The sequence below is a fragment of the Nestor notabilis genome, unplaced genomic scaffold (genome assembly GCF_000696875.1).
Source record: "Nestor notabilis isolate BGI_N333 unplaced genomic scaffold, ASM69687v1 scaffold15876, whole genome shotgun sequence".
In the NCBI taxonomy this organism is placed as follows: Eukaryota; Metazoa; Chordata; class Aves; order Psittaciformes; family Psittacidae; genus Nestor; species Nestor notabilis.
The window spans coordinates 70,299-93,018 of record NW_009933458.1 but is presented as its reverse complement, the minus strand read 5'-3'; the positions used below and the strand labels follow the sequence as shown (position 1 = coordinate 93,018).

Genomic DNA, 22,720 nt, shown 5'->3' with positions numbered 1-22,720 from the left:
GTAGGGAAAATGAATGCTAATTAACCTTTGTGTCATGTTCTCTTCCAGATACTTCTGTTTCTCCTCAGCACTCATATCTTGCAACTTGAGTTCCAAGGCCCCACTAAAAGGAATGACCAAAGCACCCGGGTCGTGCTTGTCCACCCACTCTTTAATTTTTATCAACCTGTAGACAACAAAGGGCACAACATTATCTTGTAGTGCATGCATGGCTGTACCACATTCATTATTATCAAGTAGCACATACATATTCATAAGAATTGCACGGATTTATGATGCCATCTTTTTGTGTATTGCTTTCCAAGGTCAAGGCATTAACAGGCAGCAATTGCTTCAGGTGTACTCCATTAACATTTCACTGTTTCTTGGTTTCTGTTTGGCATTTACTCTATCAGAAATGGGTATAATTTGAGACATACAGGTTTTTGGTAGAGGTTAAATACTTGCAACCTAAAATGCTAACCAAATAAAACTTTGTAGATCTGTGGATGTACATTTTTCTGAGACTTCCAAGAGTGATATTTATCAAATGCAGTACAACTGGGGTGTCTTCAATTCTCCCTCTGACTTTCTCCCTGCCCCCCAAAAGCATCTCAGTGGCTAGGGGAGCTGACAGTAGCAGACAGAAAAAAACACTACACTCTATAAACTCCCAGAGAGCAAGCGCATCCTGCTTTTTCTGGCTATTGATCTTGGAGAATGCCATAACTAATGAATACCGGGTTGTGTTTCTGCTTGTTTCTCCCACCTTTCTACTCTCCCCAGGACAAAGCTTCTAGATATTATACTACTATTATTCTTTTAAATAAAGAATAAAATTTCCAATTTCTTTTCATCTTCAATAGCTGGCAGCATCAGTAATAGTTTGCTGTACAGTTAATGCATTTTTTTAGTTGAATGAAACTACAAATTTAGAGTTACAGATATATGGTGTTAAGTTTTTGAACATTCAGTATCTTACTAAAATCAAGAAAATTTCTGCAGCAATAGCTGATGTTTAAACAATCTTTAAGCACATGCATCACATTCATGACTGCAAGTACTATTTACTTTAAATGTAATAGAGACATTCATAAATTACCTGTAAGGAGTTCAATGTTATTTATAGGGCACTATTTCTGAATAGGTGCGAATGGTAAGAATGACAATTCTGTATGCTCAGCAAGAAAACACAAGAGGCATGGGAATACTCCCTATGCACTAAGAATCAAAGTACAAAATACAGTAGTTTGGGTGCTGTAGATGTTTCAGACCTGAAGCACCCACCATACAGCACAGGATTTTATGCTTGCTGAGTTCTTTTTCTTAGTCCTGCTAATCTTCAAGATTTAGACTAAGGTTTTAACTGCTATTATACTAAAGTGCTTTGAAACTGTGGCCTGCAAACCTTTAAATAATCAATGCAAATGTCACTTCAGAAAAAAATGAACTGAACCACAAGTTCATCAACACACATTTGTCAAAGAAAATAGCAGGGGATCAGAGCTATTATGAGATTAAGTGCATGGCCCACTGAGTAGGGCTTTAGATGGGACAAAGAATATAAAAGTTCACTCAACAGTTTTCACACGTTTGTTACATAAGGCTGGCCTTCTATCATTTACTTATGTAAATACCCCATCAGTGGTTTTCAATCCTCATTATACTAATCTTTTTGTCCTGCCATCACCCAATGAAAATACAGTCTGGTATCCAGGACTGATACTGAAACACTATTGCCTTCAGAAACGTCTGAACTGAAAAATCACAATTAAGGTGCGTTTCTGAAATGTGACATGTGACATTTAACAGCACTTTCTAAATCCAACATTTGTAGTAAACTAATTGATTTTGGCTAACAAACGGGATATCAAAGTTCAGAGCTTATAAACATGAACCTTTTACAGAAAATGTATCTAGAAATGGATATGCTATTCATAAGTGTACTTCAACATCTGTGCATACATCATTTTTATTTATTTTTTAAGAGAAAGTATCTAACATTGGTCTCTGGACTAACTAAATAGCATACCAAGTGAAAGAGAGAATGAAACACATGAACTTGAAAAAGTGAAATGAGCGTAAAAGTAATGTTAAAAATTGGATTCGAATTCTGTTTGGTAAATATGGTCATCCTAACTAACAAACTAAGAACTATTGTGGAACAACAAGATAAGAAATAATTACTTTGGCTAAAACACCAATTCAGAATAATAATAGTCTTAGACTGTCATTTTAACAGCTTTTCTATTGAGTCCTTAGAGGGATTATTTGCATTCCTCAGGTATTCTATTGTACGATTCAGATGAATAAAGACTTACAAATCATTCCTCTACCGCCAGTGCGAGACTTTGATCCAGTGAATACACCATTGTACCTTAACTATAATTGGCAAAAAACCTGACAGTGTAGAGCATCACAAGCTTAATAACAAAGGAGAATATCTCAAAGTGTTGACAGATGATCTTCATAATGCAGGAGCAGAGCTCGTACATTTTAGCAATAAATGAGCACTGAGGTCTAAAGGTCTCTGAAGTGACTGACATCAGACCTGCTACAGCCTCACTAAAAGAATAAGGTACTGCATCCCACTCTGAACAGACAGTCAGGTTCTCTGCCCGAGTCTTTCACTTTTGTGACTTTCAGTGTCACACGAATTACTAAAAAGTACCAAGGAATTCCCCTAATGGTCATCAAAATAAACAAACATAAAAGTAAATACTCAAATACAAATAATGGTATATTTCTAAATGAAATTTTTCCCAAAGCAAAAATGCTTGACTAATAATCAATCAAGTAATAGTGCAAAAAACTGGGAACTATTTGAAAACAGCGTACACGCTAAAAGCCATTTAAAATATCCTCTTTCTTCTTCAGGTTTCTAAAACCGATGTTATTAGTAGAGTTAAAACTAAATTCTGATTATGGAACACAAAGTGAAAAGAAGAAAGGCTTATTCTAGTACTGCTCAGTAATAATAGCACGGGATGTCTTGGAGCACTTCTGGACATCCAACAGCCTTCCCCTATCAAGGTGGCTGGTTTCTTTCCTCCAGGTGGCTCTGTGGAGAGAAGCATGCCAACAGCAACAACAGAGGGTTCCTGAATAGAAATTCTATTCTATTTGCCAAAAATGGACAAAATATCCTTTCTGGAAAAAAAAATATAGACCCAAGAGACAGTAAGACAATCATTCATTCTGAGATGGCAAAAAGAAAATCTTACGTAAAATCTTAATTGAAAACTCAATAGAAAAGACAACTGTGTAAAAAAGTAACACAAGAATAAGAGAGACAAGAACAAAACCGAATGTGAACAATTTGCATGCAAAGGCAGTACCCAAAATTCTGACCAAGGAAAACAGCCAAGAAGAACTAAGATGCTCACCTGCACCTAACACTGTTATTGTTAGCTCATGAGGACATAAGGAAAGACAAACACATGTCAGCATATCTACTGCTAATTCAGAAAAGCTATGAAGACCAAGAGGTTTTCTTGCCTCTACTAGATTCCAAAATTTAACAAAGCTGTCATTTCAGGGCATTCCAGTTTTTAACTCTGCATCAGCCTGACAAGGAAAAAGTAAATGAAAGAAGCCAATGACTTCAAGCACGAAGGATCAGGACAACTACCAGAGTCAGCTCCTGATACTTTAATCAGGATGTAGAACAGACCTCAGAGAAAGGTTTGAAAATGAGGGCAATCACTAAGAAAAGCCAATAAGCAAAGAGCACCAGAAAGGGGCGTTGTGCAGAAGGGAATGCCTTCACTTTAAAATGGGGATTGTTCCGGAGGCAGAAGAAACAAAAACCTGCAGACAACTGAAATAAAGAGGTACAAAAGTTGCAGAATGTACATTAAATACAAATCGATATTTGGCAGAGTTTCACATGAGAGATCCAGCTGGGAGCAGAGACAGAGTTCAGATGGAAATCAGAAGTAGTGATGGAAGAGAGAAACTGCAGAGAGAACGTAAGCTCAGTGGACACCTGCAACACAAGATGATCTGAAAAACTGACCCCTGAGAAGAAAGGTGACTCTTGAGAGAGGATGCTTTTGTACAAGCAAGACCAAAAAAAACCCCATCTATCTTATGGAAGGGAAACAACTGTTTTTCTGTTTTACACCTAACTATGAGTGGAAACCAGCAGAAACAAACCAACATGGCAGGGAAGAAGAAAAAAAACCAGGCAGCACTGCAAGAAGGAAAGAAACAAATGCAAATAATGAGGTAAGATCAAACTAATTGATCAAAATATACAAAAGACTAAAAAAAAGACCTACAGATAGGAGTGAGAAGAAGAGGACCCAGCAATTCCAACAGGCTCTTCCTGATGGCATTCTTGGGCAATCCTGAATTTTTCAAACCTTCCAAACTCAATCTGTTTAGTGCTTTTTTCCCCAGTGTTGAGAAGTTTTCTGTATGTGTAGCCTAAGCCATCTTAATTTCGATTTAAACGTATTAGTTTAACTGAGCCTATACACTATGATCTGGGAATACCCACTCCCTACTGCTATACAGCAGCATTTTACATTCTTAAAACCTAAGTCTTTTTTTTTTTTTTTTATTTTTTATTTTGAGCTTTCCTTGTAAGCCAAGTATTACTTCTAAACTTTGAAACTTTTTCTGGAATCTCTCTAATCGGTCTAAAAGTTCCTGGAAGCTCTCAACAATAATGTCTTACAAGCATTAAAAATAGCTACAGAATTAACTCATACATTTTTCAGGTGATCATCCTGTTTATAAAACCCAATATTTACTTTTTTTGTGACAGCACTGTAACATTATCTCATGTTCAGTTTATAACTTACTGTATGACCCTGCTCGACTGGCTATTCTTAATATTGTATTTGCATAGTTTATTATTCCTACATAAAATCCTTCTCAGAAGTTGCACCCTAGCTCTTTTTTCCCCTAATGATCTTGTCCATTTATTGAGATGCTCTTAAATTTCAGTTTTGTTCTATACATACCTGGACATCATGTAGTTTGGGGTCATCTACAGATTTAACAAGAATGCTCATCATCCAGCTCATTAATGGAAATACATAACAGTATTCAACTAGAAGCCGCTTCTGCAGATTTCATAATGAGATGTTCTTCCATTTGGAAAGTGAGCCACTGATAACTATGCTCTGTGTATTGTCTTCTAACCAGTCTTGCACATTCAACTGCCAGTAGTTTCCATCTAGCCAATTTTTCTTTCTTGTTTATGAGACTCTTGTAAGGCATTGAAACCTTTAAAGGCTTAATAAAAATACCAATATGTAGTAAAACATATTTTTTCTCTACATGCAAGACCATTAAGTGTATCACAAAAAAATATTAAGTCATCTGACAATTTAGGTAAGTCATAAATAGCCGAAATAAATTCGTGAAGACAACTGGGCTGCTTCTAGGTGATTAAAAACAGTTGAATTGTTCCAATATCTTTCCTGAAATTAAAGGAAAATTCACTGACTTCAAAATGTTTTGTTTCTTTTTACCTCTTTATGGCTTTTCTTTTGCCTTTTGAAGCCTCACCCATTATTCAGAAGTTATCTAAAATGATGATGAATTAGGCAACAATTATTGGCTTTTGCCAGGTCCCAAAACATTCTACTATGAATACCAGTACGTTTAGCTGATTTGGTGGGATGAGAGAGGAAGATTTAATTTACCTAAGCACCAATACTGCATGACAAAGGGCATAGGTGTTATCCTTCCCTTCTGTTCTGTTAGTATGCACTGACTCCATAAAGATCAGATCACACTGTCCTTAGTGCTGTACATATATCTATATATATGAATATGTAGTCTTATATAAATAAGAAACGTTCACACCTTCACTAATTCCATATTTATATAATCAATGAAGAACGGAATGGTGTAAATTATGAAACCAAAGTATACCCAAAATATGCCAGTGGCAGAACTTAAGAACAGGAAACAGAAGGCACAGGTGATACTCGAACAGATTAACATGCTGTAACTCTTTATTGCTACCTGCCTTTTTAGGGTATCCCTTTCTTCTTGCACTACACAAAGAGAAAAGAAGACTAAACAGGAAAACATTAAAGAATATAAAGGTACTTGCTTCTCCACCATGACAGTTTGCTGCTTATGAAGACAACAAATCTATGTGAGGTTTGGGAGCACCTTTTACTGACCAAGGCAATCCTGTTTCAAATCATCAGTGACATTTACAAACTTATTTTTTTTACTCCCTGTTCCCAGATGGCCAGGTGGAATTCAGGAATCCTTAAATTGGCTCTTTCCTAACCCGCACCCCTCTCCTGCAAATACTTTCCAGTAACATTTCAGAACAAAAGCACTGCCTCCACATGCTAGGCTGCTCCCTGGCCAGGAGCCTCCTCTTAGCCCCTCAGAAGAGTTTTAGGAACTCAGAACTTTATTTATCCTTTGTATCCTAAATGTGTAAAGTTCTTCAATACTTTCCTAGAGTCCAATGTCTGTGTTCCCTCCAGCATTTAGTCACTGCATTCAGATGAACCTTACAAAAGAACAATGTGGAGAACCTATCTCATGTATTAGATGTCCTCATCTCCCAACACAGATTGATGCGAGCCTTGAAACATGCAGCGTAGTAGTCCTTAAAATTCTTTACCACATTTTCAGGGACTAGTGACACACCTCATGATACCAGGAATCTTATGACAGAATAGGTGTATAAAGTATTTAATTCTACCAGAATTAAATACTTTAATTCTACCAGATCTGGATTTCACACTTCTTAACTTCATTACAATTTCAACTGATACTGTATCAAGAAAAGAAGAATAGCAGTTCCTGATCAACACTGTCATTTGCCATTTATTATAGATCGGTTTATAACTTTCCTTAACAGTCTCCTTTGAAATGTAAGTAATCCCAGGCTCTCTGCCTCATGTGTGTCAAAGCAAGTTTTTCCAGAGCCTTGATCTTCATCATGGCCATTATCTTAAATCCCCTGTAACGCTGCAAAATTATTTGTTAGAGGGGGTGATCAGTATTACACCTACTAATTTAGTTCATGTTGCACCCCCAATGCTAAATATTTTCATAATCTGGACATGAGCTTCTCATCCCATTCCTTATCCATCCAGATATTACACTTACTTTTCTGCTACCAGCTGCATACGGAGCAGGGACCAGCACTCCCTGCAGGCACACTCAAGCTATTCACTAACAAAAATAATCTGGCAAAGAGCAGTTTTGAGAGGGAGAATTTATTTCTGTCATACCTCCCCTTTCCACCATTCCCTTAAGGTGAACTAATTCACTTTCCCATGTATCCTTACAAGTGGTTGTGCCAATGTAACTGAAGGAAGGGTGGTGCAGGACCAGGTGAAGACTGTTAAGGACAGGAGTGCCTTAAATTAGCCTGCCACCCAAAAACCAGCAATGCCAGGAAGCCAAGCTCAATCAGAAATTTAGGTGTTTATTATTGGAGAATGCTTGTATAAGGCATGACTCCTGAGCAAAAATTGTCCTACATGAGATCACTCAAAAATAGGCAAAAAACAGTGTCAGGTGACAAGGACAAAAAAAAAAAAAATCAAGGCAATATTCCAGAAATTCATATAAAAGCACTTCCTGCCCTCCAGATATAAGTCTGTTAACAAATTATCTAAGATAATATGGTAGTATTATACACTTCTCAGTTTATCTAGCCTAGAAAACTACCTGGAGGTATGTGCTGTTTAATGGTATGTCGAACACACGTAAGGACATTATACTTGACTTAAAACTTTATACTACTGACCACTTTTTGAACATACTTCATATAAAGATTTGGCTTAACTGATACGAAACTTGTTTAGCTGTTTGGGTTTGCAAGCTGTTGGAACTGTGAAAGAAGTAATACTAGTGAACATGATATTACCTGTATATCAAGTACAGGCAGTAGTTAATGGACAAAATTCTTCTATAACTAAGAGAAATCAGGCATACATAGTAGGAAAATCAAGTTGATGACCTACAACCAAATTTGAATTCAAAAATATCAAGATGGTGGAAAGACAGAGAGAAAGAGGTAAATGAATCCAGAATAATTTTTTCTCCTAATCAATACAGAGCTGCAGTAGGAAAAGATTTTTTAAAACAAATTCCATCTAACAAAGGGTCAGTCATGGTAACCCTATTTTAAACCTTTGTAAGAAGCATCATTCATGAAGCAGAAAGATGTTGAAATCCATTTTTAAAACATTTGTTTCTGATCTAATTTTCAAGACTTCAGTCATATCTCTTTATCCAAACTATGGTCCCCATTAGGGTGACCAAAACCAATTATGACTTAAACAATAATGAAAACAGTACTACATTGCTGCTGTAGCACCTGCTACAGCATGTGCTGGTATGTGAAAGGCTTACAGTCTCTAGTTCTCCTTGGTCTGCCAATTGTGAAAATTAATTCTGCCTTAACTCAAGAAAAGAAAAAAGACAAAAAAAGACATGGCTGTTGCTGTCAGCAAGGATCAAGCACAGTCAAGACTGAACTACTGACGAAACTGCATAACAATGCAGACTGCAACAAATTGGGCACATTACATTTCAGTTACGGGCATAACAGGCTCCCCTTGCAGCACTTACCCTTTGGACAAAAAGAAGCCTTTGGAAAGTCACATCTTGTTGTTCTTTCTGCTAACATTTATAAAATGCCATGGTTTGCAAGGTTATCTATAACAAAATAATTTAACAAATGCTCGTTCATAAAATATAGCAGAAGGAACAAATCTCAATCACAGGACTTATGGGCAAAATTATTATTATTGAAATACTACTGCAGGAGGGATCCCCATTCCATAGTCAGGTTTACATTATGGCGTGAGAACTTTAACTTTTGTCTCTTGACAAAATAAAAAAAAATAAACCATGCATAAATAGAACATTTGATTTTTTAAAAAGTGATGCATTAACATGAGAAACTTTACATGAAATGTACAATCGACAGCACCATTTAAAATTTATAATCTTTGATTCTTCTATGTACTGTGTGTACACAAGCAAATACATACTCCCCCCAAAAATATGATCTATGTAAATCTCTTGTGTAATGAAATAAATATATACTAACACTTGAAATAAGACACTATAAAGAGTAATTTGGAATATATTCTACTAGTGCTAATTAAAAATCCTGCAATGAGTAACACAAATGCAGACTGCAACACATGTTAATTTTGGCTTTTGCTAATGTCACACAACAACTTAATGAAACCTAAACAATCTGGGTCAGAATAGTCTTCCCTAGTTCTCTTAATGAAACATCCTCCCCTGCTCACACACGATAGGAGACACCCCCCCTTGCTTCTCCAGAATGACTGTGTGATCTTAATTGCAGAGCCTCCCCAGACCACAGAATTCACATGACTGTTCCTCCTCCATCAGTTTTTAAAATCTATGTAAGTATAAAAATTGCAAGAGTCAAATATTATACCACAGTAAGAGCATTAGGTTTAAAATGATAAACCCTGTTTATTCCCCCTGCCCCCTTGGATCATTATCAAATACTAACATTTTGTGATCACACAAGACTATGAGTGACATTTCAAGAAACTATTTTAATGAGACTAGTAATAAGAGTCAAAAAAGCTGGTGATACTGGACTAAGTTATGGGGATTTTAATGAGGAAAAGACCAAACTTGTTATTAGGCTGGAATATTAACTTTGATACTTATCCAGAGAAAGAACATCATCCAAACTCGCAGTATAACAATGAAAGAGTTATTTAGTTGAATGGTTAATATTCAAACTACAGCAACTCAAAGAATACAAGGCTTCATTTCAGACAGCTGATTTAGATACCTAATATCACTCTGCTCTCTATACAGTTAATGAAGTAGGAGGCTCTTCTGGGGGTAGTCCACTCAAATTAGGGCTTCTGTTCTCACTCTTCTTAAAGTATCTTCCCTCTCCTGTTTTCATAGGCTGCTTCAGAAACAAACCCTTCCCATACGTGCCAAAGATCCTTATGAAAAATTATGTGGCGTGCCTCAGTCTTACCTCCTGCTGATACATTTCTTCAAAATGCTGTCTAATAAATACAACAGCATACTCTGTACTGTCATATGAACACATCCATGCCCAAGTAAAACACTAAATGAGTTAGGGATTTTCACAGTGTGCAGAGATGCCTTGTATGAAATGCACTTCACTAATGTGAACAGCTGTCACAAAAATGTTCAATTCTACAGACACAGTCTGTTTACTATGGCGAAATAAAAAAACACAACAAACAAAAAACGACCGTATCTGAATCATCTACTAAAACACACTTGTCCCAAGGGAACACTAACTTTGATTTTTTTTTCAGAAGCAGGAATAAGTATCTGGATCAGTGGCTGAAATTATGCTCAGTTTATCTGACAGACTGTACAGGATCTGCTAGATTCAAAGATTTTTATGGCTGAAATGGAATGACAAAGTACATTTCTGACAGAAATAAATTTTAGTTTTGTGTTTGCAAATAAGTTTTGCACAGACCCACCCACGGAATAAGAGTATTTGATTTATTATCAAACTACTAGTTTACCTAACTAATCTTCATTTTCTTATTGATTATGGAATTAGGATACTCTCAATGGCCCCAGGAATTTTAGCAACAAAAAAGTCATTTGACTAAAAAGAAGTTCCACCTTGAAGTGCTCTGTAGTATGTTTTACCCTTACAAACCCCAGTATTAACAACAATGGGATTAAAAAAACAAAGCTAAAATGCAATCTACTTTAATTTTTATGACTTGGACTAGAAACCATCTTTCAATAGAAAGTCAGAACGTAAGCCCCAAAACATACTAATTCATGTTCCGTGTCTTCTGAGTAAAGAACAGGCTGCATGTGTGGTGGCATACATGATAGTTGTCAACATAAATGAAAATGTTCATGAATAAAAAACAGGCTGTATAAAGAGCTAATTATAATATTACTATCAATTGCTAGCTTGCACTTGCAAATCTTTCATATCATATAAATGCATTGTTTTTGACATTTCTCTGTAGCTAAACATCACATCATTTCACTTTTCAAAGTAGTTCGAATATGCACAGGATATATTATAAGGAATGTGGTCTGATCTACAGTTACACCGAAAAAGAAAAAACCTAACACATAAATGTGCATTGCCATTAAAAATTAATTTAAAACATTAATCAGCTCCCAAGTAAAAAAAAAAAAAAAAAAATCTAGACTTCTAGGAGCCTTTCTACTTTCTGTATATTCATCCTTTCTACCTGAAACAGCAGTTGAAAACACTTCACCCAATCATGCAACTGAAGACTCAAATAATACATACACCCAAAGCAATAGGGAAAATGCGACTTATTCAACTTGCACCCAGATTTTTTCTTACCATTAGAAACACTTTATTTGCTTAAAGCACTCACACTCTTCTAGCACATGAATTGTAAGAATAGTTTCAATAACCAATGAAAAGCACCATTCCTATTTTAGTGCTCAAATGGATTCTTCTTCTATTTTAGAAGTGCCATAGAATTAAGATTGGAAAAGGCCTGCTCAACAGGCAAGAGCACTAGTGAGGAATATATAGTTAAAAGCAGACCTAGACAAAGGAAAATACTAAAAAATCATAGTGGGCAGTTATCCTGAGACATGATAGTCTATCCATTTCCCCACCAAAGAGTCATTTAATCAACAGAGATGGTGCCATTTTAGTTTTACTTTTTTTGAGCAATGACACCATCAAAGAAGAAATGATCACAGAAAATAACCTTGGTAAACACAAGTAATTTGGTTTAAAGGAAAAAATAAAGTATGCCCTGATAAATTTATTCTCTCATTGATATGACATATGATTTTCTATGCAGGAGGAATAAATCTATAAAGCGTTTGATAGCGTACTGTGTGAAACTACTTATTCAGCTAGAGAAGAGGGGAAAGTGGATTTGTACAGACCATGTACTGAGTAGTGCACTGGACCTGTTAACAGGAGAACAAATTGGTGTTTAAAGATACCATTAACCAAGTTTCACAAGGATCAAACTTACAACTGATCTTGTTTAGATATGCTAATGACCTTGACATAAGCATTACTTGCCTGCAAAGTTTACGCTCAATGCAAGAGCAGGAGACATCTTCCTCAAGGAAAATCACCATCATTACAACCAGTTGGAAGTGACAAAGAAGGGGATCACTATGGGTTAGTACTCTTCAGGGCAACCCTAAGCCACCAGGAAAATGCAACAGGGAAAAGACAAATGTAAACTACAGATCCTACTGGAAATGCTTCCCTCCATTTAACAGGATGCATTACATCTGCATATAAGGTATTCATAAAAGCATGTGGGATACTATGTGCAGCTGTGGTCAGACAAATTCAGAACAGGTCTAAGTTTATCGGAGGAATGAGAACCTCATGTAAATGACAGAGACGGAGAGAATATAATGCCTGCTTTAAATAAGTACTGGAGGTAAACACCAGTTACATAATATTCCATTTAATCTACAGGACAAAGCTGCTAGAACCACCAACGAAATAAGACAGCCATGGAAAAACATAGGCTGGAAACAAGCAGAATATTTTCAAGCCAAGGCAGCAGCAAGGTTCTGTGAACAGCCTCCCAGTACTAAGTACAAAACAATCAGCTACTGTTTAAAAAAAAAAAAAAAGAAAAAATTAATTTATTTATGAAAGTCATTATACTATGTAGCTACCAACAATAACTGGGTCTGTACTGAATGCAGAGGAGGGATTACAGTAATTTAGGGATTACCATATAGTTACAAGGAAGTAGTACACTTCGTGAATTCAGAAAGACATAAAGGCTATACAGAAATGCAAAAGGGGGACAAGGAGGTTGCAAACTCATACAAATCAAGTTCCCACAGGTTTTGTAAAAACCAATACCTCCACTGGGCAAAAGGCATGAAGAACTCTAACACCACATATTCCACTTGGCTGGAGCTAGCCAGCTGACCAGCAGCAACAGACCGGCAGATTGACCATTATGCAAAAAGTCCTCCCAAGACACAAAATACGCTACCTGCTGTTTAGTGCACCACTCAGTGCTTTTTAAAGGATGCATGCAAATTGGGGACCACTGTTGCAAGGAAACAAGACCCTAACTCTTGAAAAACTAGACTTCAGAACTCAACCTTTTGGAAAACTTCATGAGTTTTGCTCTTCCAAAATAAAATGTAGTCAATGAAATAAAGGTTAAAAGTAGCCCATAATAGCATGTACCAATACCACCCACGAGGAGAGCATGGGCAAGGCTACAGTACTTGTATCACAGCTCGGCAGTAAGTCATTTCAAAATTTGGGCAAGGTACACACTTTATAAATAGCACTAATGAGAACACTGGACTTCAATATCCTAATTGGTCAAATGAAGAAAATTAAGACCATGGTTACTTAAAATGGTGTGAAAATTTTAATGGAATTTTCTTACTGGGCATCACGAACAGAAATCTGAAAGAGACAGAAGTGAAATCACCAAATCTCCAGTCATGTAAAATGCCTTTAACATAAAGCCATCCCTTGTCCTCCTCCCATTCCACATCAGTATCAAGAATTGCTCCAGAGGAAGGGAGTCGCATCATCAGAAGCCTTCTTTCCTATCCAACCCTATACTGCATCTTCAAGAGCTAGCCTGTCTTTCGCATGGATCAAGACAAGGTTGGTTGCAAAGGAAAGGGAGCCACCTGGTACAGCCATGAGTGGACGACCCTTTGGGGCAGGACATGGATTCTGAAATGCATTGGCAACCTTCATTCTGACATTTTCTGACTTCAAAGTGTTTCCTATTACAACATTGAGATACTTAATATAGCTGTACATAATTTCCGATTTCCAAAAAGAGCTATCAATAAACATGTTAAATTCTAAACTGAATGTACTCAACTACATACCCATTACACAAACCTATCTTTCAGCTAATGGATCTACAGTGAGTATTCACCCTTCAACAGACAAGAAGCTGAGAAGAGGTAAGGTGTTCTGCTATAAGATGTCAGAGATACTTGCTAAGAGCAGAGAAACAAAAAGACATAGTACCTCTGAATTTCATGCCATGTTTTTTAAGGAGAAAAATCTAGTGAGTACAGTCTCTTTTGACCCTTCTTCCTAAAATACGGCCACTTTCCCATCCCATCCAATAGTTCTTCACATTCTCTCAGTTCGGTTTCTTTTCCCAATGTCATTCTCCAGTCTTCAAAGCTTTCCATCCTGGTCCAACAGCTCTTTTGCAAGATGCTTCCAAATGCAACCCCCCACCATGTCATTCAATTCACACCTCCCCCTAGCCTGGCTTTTGGTCACTCCCACACTCCTACTTCCTTTTATCTCACTTGCGGGGTTAACACAATCTGGCCTTGGCCAGGCACCCACCTCCTATTCAGTTTCACTTGTACAGAGGTAGACACATTTGGATCAGAGGCACTTCCAAATTCCTGTTAGGTCTGCTCAATTCCTAAGTTTAGTAACAGCTATTTCAAAGAAAAACTCTTTAGCTGCTGTGTATCTCACAGTATTTAGCACTACATTACAAATTCACCACTGCACTTTCTTACGTTTTGTTTAAAAAATGTATCATACAAATACTTAAATTTTAAAATTGGTTTTGTGGAAAAGAGCCAATGTATTTTGATGATGCTTCCCACTAGAAACAGGACAAAGTAATTATGTAACAGGCTGAAATGAAATAGGCTCAGAAACAAAATGCAATTTAAAAACCAAAACCGAAAAAACCAAATTCACTGTATAGTTACTAAAGTACCAGAGACACAAAAATAATTCAATAAAGGTATTATACCTTATCAGACACATAGTGTAATATCTGTTTCAAAGAAATATTCCATACAAGTCCTTTGCTAGAGACTAGAAAAGCCCAGAACATAGAGTTGTACTTCTAGTGCCTCCACTTACTAAATGATTATCTTCTCTTTACGCAGGTGAAGGACAAAAAATGGGAACCTAAATAGAGCAGACAAACACGGTACAGCTAACAAACACGGCATCTCAGAAAAAGATGCAGCTGATAGTTTCTCTAACATGTTCATATAGTTAGTGTATTTGGTACATTCCTGTGGAGCACGCAACAAGAAATGCCAAGAATGCAGGAGACTTAATATGACTTAATATTCTAGATGTAGCTGCCCGTGTTGCTATTTATCACAAAGAAAGCACAACTATACATTACATATAAATCAGAAAGAGGGTCAATTTTTAACATTTTAATGAAAATAATGCAAAGCCTCAAACTTCAGAGTGATGAGATGCCTAAACCACAAGTACTTTCCCAGCTCAATGCCAGTAATAAAATACTACATAATAATCCTTTCTGGAGAAAGCACTTACTGAATTTGTGCAGAATTCATATAGTTCAATTTTCAGAAAAGCACCACACTACAAATGCATTCCATTCATTCAGATGCAACCCAGCTTCAGTACTATAGAAGCTGAAGGTACTGCTCAATGCAATGATTCATAGTTTTCCTAATAGAAAGATTCAGCAGTTTTCAGTCGAGACCTTTATTCCCTCTCTGAATAAATGATGCCTGAAATTTTTATTCTTGTTCTAATGGAATTTCAATGGCCTTCACTGCAAATCTACTGGAAATTTTCGCATATTAAGTGGAAAAAATTAAATGATGTTAACCACATTTTAATGTGATTAAGGCTGACAGGGTCATTATTTCTGCTAATCACTCAGTTTAAAAAGCTCAAACAAAACTTTGTAACAGCCAAGGTTTTTTCTGCTTTTCCGTATGTCTACTATAGTTGAGAATTAAAATCGCTACAGAATATGAGACACAATGTATCATGAAAAGCATATACCAAGTGTTTTCTGCAATTTGTACATGGATTTCATTCTAATTAATATCAAGATTAAAAGGGGGGGCATCAATCTTAAAATCTGTATACCCTTTTACTTCTTCAGTTTTCCTCAATCAAAAGTCAAAATATAACACGAGAATATTTCTTTTCCTGTAGCTCCTATTTGCTAGTGAAAAAGAGAAAATGTTCCAGCATGTCTTTACCATGAACCAAAAGGTATGTGTAATCACTGAACGTAATTTCTTAAGAAGTATCTATTGGGCTTAGCAATACGGAGTTCTGCTTGTTACCAGTTAGGTCAGCATAACCTGGAAAATGGGCATTAAAGTGGAACACAGGCAAGTTGCCACGACGAAGAACAAACAGTATATAGTTTTCGGTGTTTTGTATTTCCTCTTATGGACGATCAACAATAGAACAGAAAATTATGGAGACTGCTACTGCTCTCAGCTTGAGAGCCACAGCCTTACAGGCAGCCTTGCCTGCTCTTGCTCAAATGTTTGCCACCAACAGCAGCACTGAATCCTAATGGAACAACTCCCCAAGATCAGAAACAGAGAACACAGAAACCTTAAAGGTGATCAAAGAGGCTGGAAGGACTTAAGATTATAAAAACAGACATAAGTTTGTCTCATTCACACTACCAGAAGAGAGGGGGATGTTGTTCGTGGGATTTACTTTTTGTTTTTTTCTGGATGGGAGGAGGCTGGTCAGAGGTTTTTTTTGGTTGGGTTTTTTGCAGGAGTAGCATTCTCTGTAAAGACCACCACTCTAACGCTTACTGCCTGCTTAATAATTACTACCGCCCTTTGTGGATCCTCATTTCTGGAGGACCTGTACCTCTCACGTCATGTTACCTCTCTCCTCACAAACGCAAAACATACAGATGATTAAAAAAAAAAAAAAAAAAGAGGAAGGAAGAGTGAAAAAAAAAAAGGCATTTCAGCATCCGAATTTATTTTTCTACTAACTAACCGTGTTTATACTTAAGTTACTTTAGAAGAGAATGAAAGTGCAGACAGACTGATTTACATTGATCATTCCCATCTGGTTTAATAGATACATTTCAACCTTACTGAATCACTAAAAATAAAAACTGTATTACAGCAGCTTCTTGAATTACAAAAAACATTTTAAAAAACAGTAAACAAGATCATTACCTTCTTAACCTCGAAGTACATGAAATTTATCTGAAAAATATTTTATTTCCCTCTCATTCCTTGGAAAAGTATCCAATCACATAGACAGAGATTTTTAGATCTACTTCATGATTACAACAAAAAATGCTGAGAAAAGAGACAGTGATTAATCATACGTAAGTCTTTTAATATAAGATTTTACTTCTACCTTCGTACCTAGCATGTACTACTAACTGTATTTCAACCACCAGCAGCTTTTTTTTCCAGAAAGACTATTTACTTCCTGCCTGAAAACCTTCTATAACAAGAAAACACAAACAAACAAAAAAATCCAACAACATTAGATCATTTACTATCAAGGAACAAACTACGTTAACATCAATATCATATTACAGCTGTAGTTTGTGATGTTCTCAAAAAGAAACATTACTTCTATTGTTGGACTTTCTAGTTTTAGTGTGAAGCCATGCACTAGTGCATCAACTAACAACCTCACTGAATTCTTGTGCTCATCTAAGAAGGGACCCTGCTGAATGTCCTAATGCATCTTATTGTGAATCTTCAGCAAATAAGACTTCATGTATGAGCTCATGATGTGCTTTGCTGCTGGAAAGTCACAGGCTCTGTGGGAAGCTTTTTATCTTCCCAGCAGTCAGTTCTCTGAGAACATCAGTACAGCTACTGTAGTTACCTGTAGATTACTTGTATTTTCTCACATCTGTGTCCAGCAATCTAAACCATGATGATAAAGGGTCATTAGGTTTTGAGTGAGGAAGGGGATGGACTAGACAATTTGCTCTGATAAGCTCCTTGTTGTGAGCGCCGGTTTAGAATGTGAAATGCAGGGTTATGCACATTCTCAACTCAAAAACCAGTCCTCTCGGAACACCAATTAAAAATCATGCTCAGCCCATCTTAAACTACATGGACACATCTTACCTGAAATTTTTACAATTAATAATACTGCAATAAAATAATTCTGTCATGATAAGAAGGACATCAACTGTCCATTAGCCACAAAAGAATTCAGGTACAATTACTAAGATAACTGCTGTTTGGAGCACAGCAAAGCAATTTCCCACAGTGGGACTTACAGTTCAATTTACCAGTTGGGCAAATATTTTGTGCTCTGTAGTGGTCCACAGAGTTAACAGTTACCTGTAACATTTGAGCAGTGTTATACTTGGAGAAAACTTTCTTCAGCCTAAACAGGTGTTTCTGCTTTATCTGTTCCCATGAATATACATTTTTTTCCAACCCTGTTCTAGAAACTATTCTAAGGCTTTTCAATTAATATTAAATGCAAATTTATGAAAGAGCCAATGGCTCTTTTCTCCCATTCCAAGCTACTCACAGTGTAACTCTTGTAAGTTATAGGCTACTTGGAAGAAGGATGGGAATAAGCACAATGTCACCTATAAAATTATGATAGTCCTCAAGTAATTTGGGAAGGTGGTAATAGGCTACTTTTTCTTACATGGTATTCTTAATTCAGTAAAATAATAATAATAAAAAAACCCCATATGAGTTAGACAATACTGTTACAAATGGAGAGACATGTACACACAAATGGAAGAAGGCTGCATTTTCATATGCACCAAAACCAGATTATACTATGAGTACAGCATACAGTGAGAAAGTACCACTGATGTGCTCAGTGATAAAGCTGTAAGAATCCTTAAAAATATTTATAGTGATATTTTGTGTCAAACCCCAGAGAGTATCATGGTATTATGTTAGGTAATAGACAAATTGTTAGGCAAAAGACAAAGGAGCCATTGAGTATTCTTTTGGTCAACATACAATTCAGAGATTTAAGAGCATGAAAAAAATGTAACTACACTTCCCTATTCTCAAAATTAAAGATTAAAATTATTACCATTCAAAAACTAACTCATCAGCTTAGATAGTTCAAAAGGCTTTTTCTCCATTGCCCTTGCAGAGATGATGACATCCTGCTATGTTGCTTGTGAGTCTTAATTTCAAGTCAGCGAAGAAAAACAGAAGACTGATGTTTTACACAAAAAAATTAGGTCTATTTCCAAAGTATGGTAATAATAACAATGCATGCCCATAATGGATTTTCAACCAAAATCCAAAGACAGCATTTGAAAAAGAGCTTTTAAATTTGATCAGTTACTTTTATTTTATACATGTACATCTCCTGGTTCTGACTTCTGCAAGAGGACTAGCTACATACACGTCCTTTAATGAAAATGCAACATTTTGAGAACTAACATTAACAGTCTGCATCATCAGAGAAAATGAATCCTTAATAATTATTCATACACCAAGTAACTGTAAACCCAAATCATTTCAGAAGACCTGAATGTGTCAAGAACTTTGACAATTATGACTGGAGCCAGGAAACTGTAGCACTGCAGAATTTCTTATGAATTTTTCTAGTTACTTTTTATAAATGCTGTCCTAGATGACAGCTTAATGTGTACCACATGCAATATTTATTCTTCTTCAGTGTCAGACTGTCTAGCCATCCAAGGGAATACAAAGAATGTCACTTATTAGGATAAAAGCACAAGGAAGGTAATCAAGGACATATGTAACATCAGCCAATCATGCCCTATTTCAACATCCTATTCCATTCATAACAGTTCAACAATTATTTGCTTACTGATAACTTGCTTTCAGGCTGTTTGTGTTCCCCATAATGGTGGTTTGCATTTATTTTGCTCTTTAGAATTGGACACTTGCTGTGCCATGCATGTTTGTCAAAACTTTATATCTTCTGTCAGAAATACCTACAGCGCATCAAACAATTTCTGTTTGTCAGAAATTACTAATAGAACAATCTAGTTACCTTCTATGTCAATAGGGTACTAACATAACTACAAATCATGAACAAAGGGCTATCATGCAACCACACACTACTGCAAGACAGGCAGCTAAAACCACGTTTCTGTTTAATATACTTTGAGCATATAGCTGTATCTTCAAGGAAAACCAAATACAGAAAGTAGCCTTTGACCGGAATGGAAAATATTTCAGAAATATACTAAGCACAAAGACATTAATCTTCAGTTTTTAGCTTGAATAACTAAATTCCTTGCTAGTCCTCCATGTCTCTCTACCATATTTTATTTATTATTTTAAAAATGCCTAGAAAGAATGCTTGCAGACATCATTACCTGCTGATTCCAATCCATCTGATGGATCAAGTTATGAAAATGCATTAATTCACAAAGACAAGTAGAGACAGGCAGATAGAGGGAGCCAAAGACAAACATTTACCCTCCATAAAGTTATTTTTAAATAATAATAATTGTAATTTAAAAAACCCTATGGGAAACTGAACACACATGTACATGCACTCACACTTCATTAATCTGGGACACAATGATTTTATTAAATAAAAACAGGTATGGATTTAATGACCCTCTGAAATAAAACATAAGCTGGAAGAACCATCACATGTTTTAGATCGACAACATTGTGCACGTTTTCAGTGTATTAGGTGTAAGATTTTCTTCTCTTTTTTTAATAAAAGCCATGTTTGGATTTAAATACATCTTCACTTTAGAAGGTTAACACTGTGCCTGTGCACGAAGACAAGAGCGAGACTTGATATACAGTGAATCTGATTAATGCATTTTCATTGTTCCAGTCAATGAAGTACAAAACCAGCACATGCACTAATTCTTTTTCAAATATTTATCTTCTAAACATCTTTTAAGGCTTTAGAAACTATTGCCAGAGCACAGTAAATCCCAAACATTGTTTTATTTAACTTCTCTCCAAATTAACAATAATTACGGGTCAAGCACAGGTAATAAAGGATAATGCGATACCCACACCAAATGTCCCATTTGACAGTTCTTCCATTAAACATGTGTAACCTAGGGACTTTCCTCTCTAATTTAAACATGAAGAAGCATCTAGTCCTGATTTAAAAATAAGGATACATAGTTTTACGCATTGTAAAACTAGTGACTATCAACATTTGAACATTAGTCATTAGTATTAGTCATTAGAAGAAACTCAAGTTGTGAAAATAATATACTCTGCCAGAACTTCAGAGCGTAATCTAATCTTCCTTGGGCAAAACAAGCAGTTAAATGAAAACATATTTCCATATACTTAATACATAAAATTGAGCTGTAAATAACCATAAAAATAAAAGGAAAAAATACCATGCATCAGATTTACAAAATAATCAATGAAAAAAAGTCCATCAATTATGAAACACTTATTTCAGAGCAAAAGTAAACTTGAAAAAATGGATGCCCAAGCCATAGCAGCCTATGTTTCCAGTTACAAAAAAGAATCTTCCTTCTTAAATATTATTTTTCTGTTCATAATAGATTATTTTTCTGTTGGTTGATGTTCCCATTTACGCCCCATTCGTAAGAAACAGAACAATAATCCATAAAATATTCCCACAGAGAATGGAGATGCTGCAGACCATTCATGAACAATTTCAAGATAAGAATTTTTCCCAGACCACATAAATATCTCAAATACCAACTGCAGTGAGATAAAGAATTATAGATGAAATAAAATTAACTTCAACCATAAGAACTTAAAGAGATTAACAGATCTCCATAGCATGTGATAGCAAGAAATGCTTCAAGACATGATCCAGACAGACAAATTCAAGAAGCAGAATTTTAGAGGTACATACCTGTACTTGTTTGCAAAACAGATACACCAATACTAACAGATTATGAAAGGAAAGATACTAATTTGGACATTGTTTAAAAGATACTATTATAGTGATACTGATTGCAATGCCCAATCCAAATTTCTACATATGGATGATTTTGCAAAAGCAATACAAGTAATTCTCTTGTTATTTCAGAATCAGAAACAGTATTATCAGAGGGGGTTTTGCTCAAAAAAAACCCTGAAATGAAAGCCCATCTGCCAGTTCTTACTGTTATTACTGCTGAAGTGTCTACCATAAGAATGAAAGACTCTCTTTCCCCTCAAAAGCCACCAGTTACAAGCAGCAAGGAGGTATTGGATCCTACCACAGAGAAGGAGCTACTCACAAAAATAACTGGTGGCTTTTAAAAGCCATGTCAGATATAATAATGACCCAAGAGATGTTCAAAGCTGGGAACCCATACCCATAATCCCTATTTTTCCCTTGATTTAAAAGAGTAAATTACTTGCTTTATGGACTATGCACAACAACTTCTGTTTCTATGTTGTCTAGTTGACAAAAACAGGCTAACAATGTTCATTCATTCTGAAAGGCACAGATCTTAATAAATTAACAATAGTAAGTAATAACTTAATATACAATAACTTGATAAATAATTGCTATTAAAAATAGTAGCTTATATGTAAAGCAAAAAAGGGCAAAACCCCCTTTATCAAAATAAAATAAAATAAAATAAACCTACTTTCTAGGTTAGGACCTACTCATTAATGGAACCAATTCAGGTTATTCTTTAAGCTCATAAACCAAACTATGGCACATGCAGATTTTCCCTGTCAAAATTCTCCTGAGGTTCAAATATGCAGAAAAAGGTAACTTGATTCAGTTACAGCATTTAGCAGATAGCATTTTAACTGCAATGAAGGAAGTGTAACTGGACCTCTGTAACTTGCATCACAAAGGAGATATAAAATATTTTTGTAAGTCAACAATAAACCTAAAAAGCAGCAGAACTCATCTTCTCCAAGTAGACTTAGGTGCTCACTTTCAATCAAAGAAGAATCCTTATCCCTGGGAAATCTGAGTAGACTATTTTGCCTTACTTCCTTCTCTTTCTCTCATCAATATTATTACATCTAAAAATCACTGCAGAGAAGGTGGCTGTGCTTGTAACACGCAGGACACAAAAGCATAAGGATAAAGAAG

The 22,720-nt window shown here is 35.9% G+C and overlaps 1 protein-coding gene across 1 annotated transcript in view; it reads right to left on the bottom strand.

Moving 5' to 3' along the window:
- Positions 1-22,720, bottom strand: part of OLA1 (Obg-like ATPase 1) — a 98,784-nt gene that overhangs the window by 7,535 nt on the left and 68,529 nt on the right. The window contains exon 6 of the mRNA XM_010016888.1: positions 26-166. Coding sequence (XP_010015190.1) covers positions 26-166 — 141 coding nt within the window. The remainder of the gene's footprint in view (positions 1-25; positions 167-22,720) is intronic.